Source organism: Anolis carolinensis, unplaced genomic scaffold (genome assembly GCF_035594765.1).
Source record: "Anolis carolinensis isolate JA03-04 unplaced genomic scaffold, rAnoCar3.1.pri scaffold_7, whole genome shotgun sequence".
Classification (NCBI taxonomy): Eukaryota; Metazoa; Chordata; class Lepidosauria; order Squamata; family Dactyloidae; genus Anolis; species Anolis carolinensis.
Genome location: NW_026943818.1, coordinates 29,981,701 through 29,995,245, shown reverse-complemented (window position 1 = coordinate 29,995,245; position 13,545 = coordinate 29,981,701). Strand labels below are relative to the sequence as shown.

Genomic DNA, 13,545 nt, shown 5'->3' with positions numbered 1-13,545 from the left:
AGAGGGCGGCCAATGGCAGCGAAGCCTCGCCCGGCGGGGAAACTCGCCTTTTTCGGGGCCTCGCTTTGGCCACAAGGGGGCGCCTCCCTCCCTCCCTGCCGCCCGTGACGTCACAATGGCCCTTGTGCGGCAGCCAATCCCGTGCCAGGGGGTGGAGACAATACAGCATTACTATTATATTACTCTTCTATTATTATTTTTCTATTCTTCTTCTTCTTCTTCTATTTGTTGTTGTTATTATTTATTTATTTATTTATTTATATACCGCCCTATATATTATTAGTAAAATAATAATAATAATAATAATAATAATAACAAATAGAAGAAGAATAATAGAAAAATAATAATAGAAGAATAAATAGAAGAATAATATAATAGTAATGCTGTATTGTCTAATAATAATAATAATAATAGAATAATAATATAATAGAAAAGTTGAATTACTAAAATTAGAATAATAATAATATATATAATGATAATAGACGAGCAGAACACATACTTGAACTTATTATTCTATTATTATTTTCAATTATTATTTTATTATTAATATACCTATAGTAGTTATTATTATTCTTCTATTTATTATTTTATTATTATATTTATTTTCTATTGTTATATTATTTCCTATATTATTATTATTATTATATCCTGTGATAATAATTATTATTATTCTATTTATTATTTTATTATTATATTTATTTTCTATTGTTATATTATTTCCTATATTATTATTATTATTATTATTATATCCTGTGGTCTCCTTTCTTAATATTCTATTATTATTTTCAATTATTATTTTATTATTAATATACCTATAGTAGTTATTATTATTATTCTATTTATTATTTTATTATTATATTTATTTTCTATTGTTATATTATTTCCTATATTATTATTATTATTATAATATCCTGTGATAATTATTATTATTCTTCTATTTATTATTTTATTATTATATTTATTTTCTATATTATTATTATTATTATTATACCCTGTGGTCTCCTTTCTTAATAGTAATACTGTCTAGAGCGCCCTCTGGTGTTGCCAAGGCGTATCTACAGAACACATACTTTGAACGCCTTGGGAGAGGCGGCCCTCTGCTGGGCAGAAGAGGCACTGCAAGGACAAGGGAGTGGGCGTGGCTTCTAGGAAAGGGGCGTGGCCTCGAAGCGGGCGGTTTAACAGCCTTTGCTGCTCTGGCTCAACCTGCTGCTGCTGCTGCTGCTCTCTTCTGCTCCTCGTTTTGGAATGGCGCCCCCTCTCGCCCGGGTGCTGCTCCAGCACCGCGACCACTTGGTCCTCGTGGGATCAGCCCTGCTCTTCCTGCCACTCCCTCTGCTGCTCCCAGGAAAGGTGGGGGTGGCCATCTGCAGGGAGGGCTTGCATGGTGCCCTGCCCAGCATCTTCATAGCAGTCACAGGGATTCTTTGGGAGGATTAATAATAATAATAATAATAATAATAATAATAATAATAATAATAATAATAATGTATTATCTTGGTAGAAGGGGGGCTGGACTGGATGGCCTTTGGGGGACCCTTTTCAATTGTAACAACAAGAACAACAACAACAACAAGTTAATGCTATAACAATAATAATAATAAGGGTATAATAATAATAATAATAATAAGTTAATGCTATAAAATAATAATAATAATAAGTTAAGGGTATAATAATAATAATAAGGTAATGCAATAATAATAATAATGTAATGCCGTAATAATAATAATAAGGTAATGCCGTAATAATAATAATAATAAGTTAATGCTATAATAATAATAATAAGGTAATGCAATAATAATAATAATAATAATAAGGTAATGCAATAATAATAATAATAATAATAATAAGGTAATGCTATAATAATAATAATAATGCTATAAAAATAATAACAACAAGGTAATGCAATAATAATAAGGTAATGCTGTAATAATAATAATAATAATAATAATAATAATAATAATAAGGTAATGCTATTGGTAGAAGGGGGGCTGGACTGGATGGCCTTTGGGGGACCCCTTCCAATTGTAACAACAACAACAACAACAACAACAAGTTAATGCTATAATAATAATAATAATAATAATAATAAGTTAATGCTATAATAATAATAATAATAATAATAATATAAGGTAATGCTATAATAATAATACGTTAATGCTATAATAATAATAATAATAATAATAATAATAATTTATCTTGGTAGAAGGGGGGCTGGACTGGATGGCCTTTGGGGGACCCCTTCCAATTGTAACAACAACAACAACAACAACAACATTAATGCTATAATATTAATAATAAGTTAATGCTATAATAATAATAATAATAATATAAGGTAATACTATAATAATAATAAGTTAATGCTATATGAATAATGATGATGATGGTAATACGGTAATGCTATAATAATAATGATAATAATAAAGTAATGCAATAATAATAATATGGTAATGCTATAATAATAACAATGATAATAATAAGGTAATGCAATAATAATAATATGGTAATGCTACAATAATAATAATGTAATTCTATAATAATAATAATAATAATAAGGTAATGCTATAATAATAATAATAATAATAATAATAATAATAATAATAATAATAATAATGAAAAACAACTGGAAAAGCTGACACGATATAAGGATTTAAAGATCGAACTACAAAGACTCTGGCACAAGCCAGTCAAGGTGGTCCCAGTGGTGATGGGCACACTGGGTGCAGTGCCCCAAGACCTTGGCCTGCACGTAAACACAATCAGTGCTGACACAATCCCCGCCTGCCAGCTGCAGAAGGCCACCCTACTTGGATCTGCACGCATTATTCGCCGATACATCACACAGCCCTAGACTCTTGGGAAGTGTTCGATGTGGGATCCAATACAACAGCTGGCAGAGTGTCTGCTGTGGACTCATCTGGTTGTGTTTCAAATAATAATAATAATTGGTAATGCTATTGGTAGAAGGGTGGTTGGACTGGGAGGCCTTTGGGGTCCCCTTCCAACTGTAACAACAACAACAACAACAACAACAACAACAAGGAAATGCACATGCCTGCCTATGTTTCCCCCTAGGAATCCAGCTGTGGCTATGTGATCATCCTGATGGCCGTGTACTGGTGCACGGAAGTCATCCCGCTGGCGGTCACGGCGCTCCTCCCGGCGATGCTCTTCCCCATGCTGGGCGTCCTGGAGGCCAAGAAGGTAAGGAGCAGCTTCTCTGGCTGCAAACGAGCAGACCGCCTGAGTTTCTGAGAGGCTTGCCTATGTTTGCTGTAACACTGTCCTCGGGTCAAGGTTATCTTCTCACTTCATCAGCATCGGAGTCACTACCAGGTCACTCTGCAGAAGTTGGGGAAAGGTCTTCCCCCGACACCTCCCCTTGCTCATTTGAACCCGGCTCATTTGCACTTAATTCCGGATGCTCAGGCCTCTCGTTAACTCTTAATTCCGGCCCAAGCCCCTCAAATTGAAGTTTTATTTACAACTAGCTTTGCCCGGCCACGCGTTGGTATAGCTTACATTGTGCTATGCTAATAGCATAATATATGCATACTAGCTTTGCCCGGCCACGTGTTGCTGTGGCTTATGGGAATCCTTTGTTGGCCAGGTGGAATAGCAGTGAATAGCCTTGCAGTCTCAAAGCCTGGCCGTTTTCTGGAGTAGCTGGAGCTGTTTGTTGTATGAACGTAGAGGCATGGATGAGGGATTGTGCTGCCAAGTTTAGTGTTTCTGGGATGGGTGGTTTTGTTGTTTTGTCCGAGGCCGAAACACCATTATCCTTTTATATATATAGATAGACGAAATATCACTATCCTTTTATATATATATAGATAGACGAAACGCCATTACCCTTTTATATATATAGACGAAACGCCATTACCCTTTTATATATATAGATAGACGAAACGCCATTACCCTTTTATATATATAGATGGACGAAACGCCATTACCCTTTTATATATATAGATGGACGAAACGCCATTACCCTTTTATATATATAGATAGACGAAACGCCATTACCCTTTTATATATATAGATAGACGAAACGCCATTACCCTTTTATATATATAGACAAAACGCCATTACCCTTTTATATATATATATATATAGACGAAATGCCATTACCCTTTTATATATATAGATAGACAAATCGCCATTACTCTTTTATATATATAGACGAAACGCCATTACCCTTTTATATATATAGATGGACGAAACGCCATTACCCTTTTATATATATAGATAGACGAAACGCCATTACCCTTTTATATATATAAATAGACGAAACACCATTACCCTTTTATATATATAGACGAAACGCCATTACCCTTTTATATATATAGACAAAACGCCATTACCCTTTTATATATATAGATAGACGAAACGCCATTACCCTTTTATATATATAGACAAAACGCCATTACCCTTTTATATATATAGACGAAACGCCATTACCCTTTTATATATATAAATAGACGAAACACCATTACCCTTTTATATATATAGACGAAACGCCATTACCCTTTTATATATATAGACAAAACGCCATTACCCTTTTATATATATAGATAGACGAAACGCCATTACCCTTTTATATATATAGACAAAACGCCATTACCCTTTTATATATATAGACGAAACGCCATTACCCTTTTATATATATAGATGGACGAAACGCCATTACCCTTTTATATATATAGATAGACGAAACGCCATTACCCTTTTATATATATAGACAAAACGCCATTACCCTTTTATATATATAGACAAAACGCCATTACCCTTTTATATATATAGATAGACGAAACGCCATTACCCTTTTATATATATAGACAAAACGCCATTACCCTTTTATATATATAGACGAAACGCCATTACCCTTTTATATATATAGATGGACGAAACGCCATTACCCTTATATATATATAGATAGACGAAACGCCATTACCCTTTTATATATATAGACAAAACGCCATTACCCTTTTATATATATAGACGAAATGCCATTACCCTTTTATATATATAGACAAATCGCCATTACTCTTTTATATATATAGACGAAACGCCATTACCCTTTTATATATATAGATGGACGAAACGCCATTACCCTTTTATATATATAAATAGACGAAACACCATTACCCTTTTATATATATAGACGAAACGCCATTACCCTTTTATATATATAGATAGACGAAACGCCATTACCCTTTTATATATATAGATAGACGAAACGCCATTACCCTTTTATATATATAGATAGACGAAATGCCATTACCCTTTTATATATATAGATAGCTTATGGATGACCGGTCTCTCCTGGCAGCTCATGCCTCCATCCTCCTCGCCCTTCCGCAGGTGTCCCGGCAGTACATGAACGACACCAACATGCTCTTCCTCGGGGGGCTGGTGGTGGCGGTGGCCGTGGAGCACTGGAACCTGCACAAGCGGATTGCGCTGCGGGTGCTGCTGATCGTGGGGGTGAAGCCCGCCTTGTAAGCCCGGCCTCGAGGGGGGTGGCGGACGTTCCGAGTGACCCCGTGCTCGGGTTCCCGGTCCCAACCTCCCCGTCCGTCTCTCCGCAGGCTGATGCTGGGCTTCATGGGCGTCACGGCCTTCCTCTCCATGTGGATCAGCAACACCGCCACCACCGCCATGATGGTGCCCATCGTCCAAGCCGTGCTGGACCAGATGAACGAGGCCGAGGCCAAGCCGGACGGGGAAGGTAGGTCCGCCTGGATGACCACTGCCCCGCTGCCCCGCCCCACTCCACACACATCCCAACTTCCTTCTTCTGCAGGAAGCGAGGTGGACTTGGACCTTGAGAAGGTGGAGGCCAGGAAGCGCGCCAACAAAGGGCTGACCCTCTGCGTCTGCTACGCGGCCAGCATCGGCGGGACGGCCACCTTGACCGGGACGGGGCCCAACCTGATCCTGAAGGGGCTGATGAACCAGTGAGTGGCCCCGACAGCCCATCGCCCGGCTTCCCATTGCTCTTTGCACCCCCGTCAAATTAGCCTCCCACATAAAGCGGTACCTAGGATTCTCAACTGTTTTCGAGCTGCTTAGGTGGGCTATTCCTCCTCGCCCTTCTGCGCAGGTTGTTCCCGGATAACGACGACGTCGTGAACTTTGCCTCCTGGTTCTTCTTCGCCTTCCCCAACATGATCCTGATGCTGGTGCTGTCCTGGCTCTGGCTCCAGATCTCCTTCATGGGATTCAAGTAGATATTCAAATATATTGCTACTAGCTGTGCCCGGCCACGCGTTGCTGTGGCGTAGTCCTAAGCCCCGATTGTTTCCCGTCTTCCCTGTTTTCAGAGTGTTGCTCTTTATTTACAGTCCTGATTTTAGAGATCATGTTGTTCTGTATTATTATACCACAGTAATTATTATATATAATCTTATATCATCTGCTTAGTACTGGATTATATAAGGCCCCTGTGGCGTAGTCCTAAACCCTGATTGTTTCCCGTCTTCCCTGTTTTCAGAGTGTTGATCTTCATTTACAGTCCTGATTTTCGAGATTATATTGTTCTGTATTATTATATCACAGTAATCTATATATATAAACGAGTGATGGCATCACGGCGACCCACAAAACAACAACACTAAACACCCCACAACCTCGAAATTTGACAACACAACCCATCATCCACGCCTCTAGGTTGATACAACAAAAAGAAAAGAAAAATAAAGTCCTAATTAGAGGGAGAGCAACTCCCTCTAATTTTTGTTGTATCAACCTAGAGGCGTGGATGATGGGTTGTGTTGTCAAATTTCGAGGTTGGGGGGCCTTGTAGTTTTGTCGCCGCGACTCCATTACCCTTTTATATATATAGATATAGAAGATTGCTATTGTTGTTATTATTGTCTGGACACAACACAGGTGCTTGCCCTTCCCAACGTGTCTCTCTCCTTAGCATGAAGAAGACGTGGGGCTGCGGGGTGGCGGAGACCGAGTCGGAGCGGGCCACCTTCCAGATGCTCAAGGACGAGTACCGCAAGCTGGGCCCGGTCTCCTTCGCAGAGGGCAGCGTCCTGGGCTCCTTCATCCTCCTGGTCCTGCTCTGGTTCACCCGGGACCCGGGCTTCGTCCCCGGATGGGCCACCGTCCTCTTCAACAAGGAGAACGAGTGAGTGCCTTTCCGAGGCGAGCCGTTCGTTCTCATCCCCGAAACATTGCAGAGTCTTGGTTGCTAGGCATGTCCGATGGATGAAAAAAAATTTCAATTCTCGTTTCTAAAGTAGGGGGCGCTGGCGCTTCGATATAGAAAGTATTTCCGATTTTTTTCACCCAAAAATTTCGGATATTTCCGAAAATTTGTAATGATTCTAAATGTTTCTAAAATAGCGCATGCGCAATCGCTACACACCGGGCTAGCATGGCAATCTTCCATGTGGACGCAGAGGACGTTAGCCCCCACCTTTGTGTCCATCGTGGAAGCTTCTGATTGGCTGGGGAGCGGCAGCCATGTTAGGCTGCGCTAAGCTCCCATTCAAGGTAGGTTGAAGAAATGAAATTTTTTAAAAATATTTTTTAAAACATATTTTTTAAAAAATTGGGGGGGGGGGGGAAATTAACGAAACATTAAGAGACAATTAGAGAATGGGCCAACAATGGTTCAAATTACATTGCTGGTTGCGCTGTGAGACAATGTCTCGGAATGCGTATCAAAAAGCGAGAACAATCCGAAATAATTCCGATATACGATTCAAAACGATTTTTTGAACATGTCTATTGGTTACTGTTAGCAGAGAGTTCATATCACAATCTCGGATCTTGTTTAGTATTGCTTCTGATGCAAAAACACAACTGCAGGGTCTTGGTCACACCGTTTGCAGAGAGTTCATATCACAATCTCTGATCTTGTTTAGCAAAAACACAACTGCAGAGTCTTGGTCACACAGTTTGCAGAGAGTTTGTAGCACAGCCTCGGGTCTTGTTTAGCATTGGTTCCGATGCAAAAACACAACTGCAGAGTCTTGGTCACACAGTTTGCAGAGAGTTTGTAGCACAGCCTCGGATCTTGTTTAGCATTGGTTCCGATGCAAAAACACAACTGCAGAGTCTTGGTCACACAGTTTGCAGAGAGTTCATAGCACAGCCTCGGGTCTTGTTTCGTAGCTCACGGCTTCGAGGGGGGAGATGTTGCGAGACGTGGCCTCAGGGCTCACTTGCTCTTGCAGGTACGTGACGGACGGCACCGTGGCCATTTCCGTGGCCATCCTGCTCTTCATCATCCCGTCGACCCGTCCCCGCTGCGGTAGCTCTGAACTGGGAGAAGAAGACGAAGGCAAGTTTCCGAACCATCGAAGATGGATCAACAAGGAGAGTAACACAGGCTATGGGGCTTGACAATAGGGATATTTGTGGAATCCAAGCTGCAACAGCGTGGTGACAATGAAAGCGATTCTCTTTCCCGCAGCCCCGAAGAAGGCCCAGCCCTTGGCCCCGTTGCTGGATTGGAACGTGGTCCAGCAGAAACTGCCTTGGAGCATCGTGCTGCTGTTGGGAGGCGGCTTCGCTCTGGCCAACGGGAGCGAGGTAGGAACAGTGCCCGTCTCACACGGTCAGTTCGGTCTTCCCCATGGGTCAAAACGAGAATCAAAACATGAACACGTATCCAGAGAGACCACAAATTCCAACAAAACATAAGCTGGAAACGGGACTTGGGATCGTTGCCTGATCTGAATTCTCAACGAAACGCTTTCTAATTTGACCGTGAATTTCTGTTTTGTGTAATTTTCTCTGTAATTCCGTCTCACGGAGCCTTTTGGTGGGAATGGCGGAGATGGCCTTTCACCTACAAGTTGCTTAACAACTCCGGATAAAGGCCTGGAAAGCTGAGATAGATCAGGGTTGTTGTATGTCTTTCGGGCTGTCTGGCCATGTTCCAGGAGTATTCTCTCCTGACGTTTCGCCCACATCTATGGCAGGCATCCTCAGAGGTTGTGAGGAATATATCTCCATGTTCCAGAAGTATTCTCTCCTGACGTTTCGCCCACATCTGTGGCAGGCATCCTCAGAGGTTGTGAGGCATGGAGAGACTAGGCAGGGAAGGTAAATATATATCTGTGGAGAGTCCAGGGTGTGACAAGAGTCCTTTGTCAGAATTGTTGTATGTCTTTCGGGCTGTCTGGCCATGTTCCAGAAGCATTCTCTCCTGACGTTTCGCCCACATCTATGGCAGGCATCCTCAGAGGTTGTGAGGAATATATCTCCATGTTCCAGAAGTATTCTCTCCTGACGTTTCGCCCACATCTATGGCAGGCATCCTCAGAGGTTGTGAGGCATGGAGAGACTAGGTAAGGAAGGTAAATATATATCTGTGGAGAGTCCAGGGTGTGACAAGAGTCCTTTGTCAGTTGGAAGCCAGTGTGAATGTTGCAGTTAATCAGGGTTGTTGTACTTCTGGAACATGGAGATATATTCCTCACAACCTCTGAGGATGCCTGCCATAGATGTGGGCGAAACGTCAGGAGAGAATACTTCTGGAACATGGAGATACATTCCTCACAACCTCTGAGGATGCCTGCCATAGATGTGGGTGAAACGTCAGGAGAGAATACTTCTGGAACATGGAGATACATTCCTCACAACCTCTGAGGATGCCAGCCATAGACGTGGGTGAAACGTCAGGAGAGAATACTTCTGGAACATGGAGATACATTCCTCACAACCTCTGAGGATGCCAGCCATAGATGTGGGTGAAACGTCAGGAGAGAATACTTCTGGAACATGGAGATATATTCCTCACAACCTCTGAGGACGCCAGCCATAGACGTGGGTGAAACGTCAGGAGAGAATACTTCTGGAACATGGAGATACATTCCTCACAACCTCTGAGGACGCCAGCCATAGACGTGGGTGAAACGTCAGGAGAGAATACTTCTGGAACATGGAGATATATTCTTCACAACCTCTTGAGGATGCCTGCCACAGATGTGGGTGAAACGTCAGGAGAGAATACTTCTGGAACATGGAGATATATTCCTCACAACCTCTGAGGAGGCCTGCCATAGATGTGGGCGAAACGTCAGGAGAGAATACTTCTGGCACATGGAGATACATTCCTCACAACCTCTGAGGAGGCCTGCCATAGATGTGGGCGAAACGTCAGGAGAGAATACTTCTGGAACATGGAGATACATTCCTCACAACCTCTGAGCAGGCCTGCCATAGATGTGGGCGAAACGTCAGGAGAGAATACTTCTGGAACATGGAGATATATTCCTCACAACCTCTGAGGATGCCTGCCACAGATGTGGGCGAAACGTCAGGAGAGAATACTTCTGGAACATGGACATATATTCCTCACAACCTCTGAGGATGCCTGCCGTAGATGTGGGCGAAATGTCAGGAGAGAATACTTCTGGAACATGGCCAGACAGCCCGAAAGACATACAACAACCCTGTGATCCCGGCCATGAAAGCCTTCGAGATAGATGGTCTGAAAATTCAGATCCGGCAACAGTGCTAGAGAGTGTAGAGGTCCTGTTTCCAGTTCGAAAGTCATCTCCACCATTCACTGAACTCCGAAATAGCTCCGCTTCCAGGCCCCGTCTTGTTTCCTTCTGCCAGGCGTCCGGACTGTCCAGGTGGCTGGGGAGCCAGATGACCCCGCTGAAGGGTGTCGCCCCGTGGGCCATCGCCGTCATCCTCTCCACCATCATCGCCATCTTCACCGAATGCGCCAGCAACGTGGCCACCGCCACCCTCTTCCTCCCGGTCTTTGCGTCCCTGGTGAGGCCTCGTCCGGCGGGGGTCAGTGGGGGCGTTTTGGGGGTGCCGTCCTTCATCCGTCCCCCCGCTCTCTCCCCGCCCAGTCCAAGTCCATCGGGGTGAACCCGCTCTACGTGATGCTCCCCTGCACCCTGAGCACCTCCTTCGCCTTCATGCTCCCCGTGGCCACGCCGCCCAACGCCATCGTCTTCTCCTACGGACACCTCCGCGTCGCCGACATGGTAGGACAGGGTCCCTTACCATGGGGGACCCTCCTCATCTTTGGGGTCAAACACTCCTTCCTCTCCTTCTTTCCCTCCTGCTCCTTCTCCGCCTTGTGCTCCTATTTCTCCTCGTTCTTCTCCTTCTCCTCGTTGCCAAACACTTCTTCTCCTCCTCTCCTTCTTGACTTCTCCTTCCCGCTTTCCTCCTCCTTCTTGGGGTCAAATAATAATAATAAGTTTGGACAGAAAAACAAGAAAACTCATGACCATCCATCATTCACTGCACCCTCGCAGTGATGTTGACCGGCTCTATCTGCCTAGAAGATCAGGGGGCAGAGGACTCTTACAAGTCAAACAAGCAGTCAAAGAAGAAGAATATACCCTGGCAGAATATGTCAAGCAAAGAACCTGCTTTGATTGAAGCCAAAAATCAGAAACTCCTCAAAGCACAGCAGACAAAGCATCAGTACAAGAAAACCGCACTACAAACTAGAGCTGACAGCTGGAACAACAAAACACTGCATGGAAAGTTCCTTCTCCTTCTCTCCTCCTCCTTGGAGTCAAATCCTTCTCCTTCTCCCTTTCCTTCTTTTCTTTCTCTCCTCTTCCTCCTCCTTGGGGGTCAATCATGCCTTCCTCTCCTTCTTTCCCTCCTGCTCCTTCTCCGCCTTGTGGTCCAATACTCCTCCTATTTGTCCTCGTTCTTTTCCTTCTCTCCTCCTCCTCGTTGTCAAACACTTCTTCTTCTCCTCTCCTTCTTGACTTCTCCTTCCTGCTTTCCTCCTCCTCCTCCTTGGGGCCAAACATTGCTGTTGCTCTTCCTTCTCCTTCTCTCCTCCTCCTTGGTGTCAAACCCTTCTCCTTCTCGACTTCTCCTTCCCCTTGTCCTTCTTTTATTTCTCTCCTCCTTCTCCTCCTTGGAGTCAACCCCTTCTCCTTCTGGACTTCTCTGTAACACCCCTAAGCAGCACGAACACTGGAAACCAACACGGAGGCCAACAAACAATCTAATATCTTTATTAAAGCAATAAAAGTTCTAAACAAAAATAAGCAGAGTATATAGTCCAGCAGCTGACCTTTTAGAGAAGATCAAAATTAGTCCAATAAAATGAAGTTATATGTTCAGTATTAGAGTCCAAAGTCTATAATCCAAATAACCGAAACACACTCAAACTCCTTGGAAGTTTAAGTGGGGAAAGAGCAAGGTTTCACTGGGAGATTCTTGAAGTAAAGTCCAGAACAAGGATTCAAGGCTAGGCAAGGTATTTCTGGGTGGATCTGAAACGCAGTCCAAACTTGGCAAGGAGTGGGACGCAACTCCCGGTCTACTCGTGAGTAAGCGCACCGGAGGGCCGCTTGGAAGCTCGGGAACAAGAGACAATATTCTTCAACCAATAGTCAGGTTGACACCGCGATAGGGAAAGCTCAGTGCAGAACTTTTATGGAAATTCAAGAGCTCCCCCCAAGCAGGTGTTTGACTCCCCAAATCTTCCCAGAGAACGGAGCTGTTTCACCATCGTACCAGATGCCTGCCTCCCCGAAACTTCCCAAGGGAAACGGTTTAGTCACAATCGCCTCTCTCCGCTAATCTCGCGCTTCTCCTTAAAACCTGCTTTTAGGAGCGATGTGTTTTGAGAAAGGCCTTCCTATCAAACACCAAGCCTTCCGGAGAAACAGGCTCTGTTTCAAGGGCGTTTCTAATTGGCTCTGGCATGAAAATGTCAACAGGAGACATCTGGAAAGGAACGGGATCTTGCTGAGATGGAAGAAAGCCCAAATCCTCTTCAGTTTGATCTATGATGGCTGCGGGGTCATGGTCCAAAGGTCCCTGAGACATCACATTCTCCTTCCACTTTCCCTTCTTTTATTTCTCTCCTCCTCCTCCTTGGGGTCAAATTCTCCTTCTCCTCTCTCTCCTTCTCCTCCAGGCGAAAACTGGGATCATGATGAACGTCATCGGCGTGCTCTGCACCATGCTGGCCATCAACAGCTGGGGCCGGGCCATGTTCCACCTGGACACCTTCCCCGCCTGGGCCAACTCCACTCTCAGGAAATGAAAGCCGGGGCACCAGGACCCCGAGGACCACCTGGGCCGCGCCGTTGCGCAGAAGGTGGTCCGGCCCAGAGGATCCACCCCGCCTCCGGACCCACAAAAGGGGGGTTATGGGTCATGTCCCAAAGCGAAAAGGGCAAAGAGGGAGAAGGACCTCTCCCTCTCCCTGCTAAGGGGTCACGTTTCTTATTAAAGTTCAGTTACAGACAGGATATAGGTTCTCCGTGTGTTAAGTCCATCCATAATCACACTTGCAACCACCTCCACTGAGGTCTAGTGCATACTGCTTCTTCTATTGGAAGTCCATAATCACACTCCCAGGAAACTCCGGTGGCCTAGAGCAGTGATGGCCAACCTATGACACGCGTGTCAGCACTGACACGCCTAGCCATTTTTGCTGACATGCTGCCGCCTGCAGATTGATTGGATGACTATGTCTTTTGTGGCCAAATTTGGTGTGATTTGGTCCAGTCGTTTTGTTGTTTACTCCATGGGAATTATGCACATTACACACACACACACATATATAATCATTCTATT

General features: G+C 43.8%; 2 protein-coding genes across 3 annotated transcripts in view; both read left to right on the top strand.

Moving 5' to 3' along the window:
• Positions 1–13,545, top strand: part of LOC134293027 (tectonic-like complex member MKS1) — a 237,211-nt gene that overhangs the window by 41,401 nt on the left and 182,265 nt on the right. The gene's annotated exons all lie outside the window — the stretch shown is intronic.
• Positions 1,021–13,217, top strand: LOC134293028 (Na(+)/citrate cotransporter-like). Of its 2 annotated transcripts, XM_062959237.1 has the most exons (12): positions 1,023–1,353; positions 3,076–3,204; positions 5,362–5,498; positions 5,589–5,728; positions 5,804–5,957; positions 6,104–6,226; positions 6,926–7,138; positions 8,193–8,299; positions 8,432–8,550; positions 10,588–10,749; positions 10,833–10,970; positions 12,881–13,217. In XM_062959237.1, exons 1-12 carry the CDS (start codon positions 1,249–1,251, stop codon positions 13,007–13,009), a joined length of 1,656 nt encoding a protein of 551 aa, XP_062815307.1. In that variant the 5' UTR covers positions 1,023–1,248; the 3' UTR covers positions 13,010–13,217. The 2 variants fall into 2 exon arrangements, with proteins under 2 accessions (XP_062815306.1, XP_062815307.1); XM_062959236.1 differs by having other exon boundaries at positions 1,021–1,353; positions 5,589–5,957.

What these genes read in the sequence shown, in the direction of transcription:
- LOC134293028 (XM_062959236.1), top strand. Translation starts at nt 1,249, where the DNA reads ATGGCGCCCCCTCTCGCCCGGGTGCTGCTCCAGCACCGCGACCACTTG. An exon ending in ACTGGGAGAAGAAGACGAAG is followed by an intron (nt 8,300 to 8,431) that starts GCAAGTTTCCGA and finishes TCTTTCCCGCAG; the next exon opens with CCCCGAAGAAGGCCCAGCCC. An exon ending in TCCCGGTCTTTGCGTCCCTG is followed by an intron (nt 10,750 to 10,832) that starts GTGAGGCCTCGT and finishes CTCCCCGCCCAG; the next exon opens with TCCAAGTCCATCGGGGTGAA.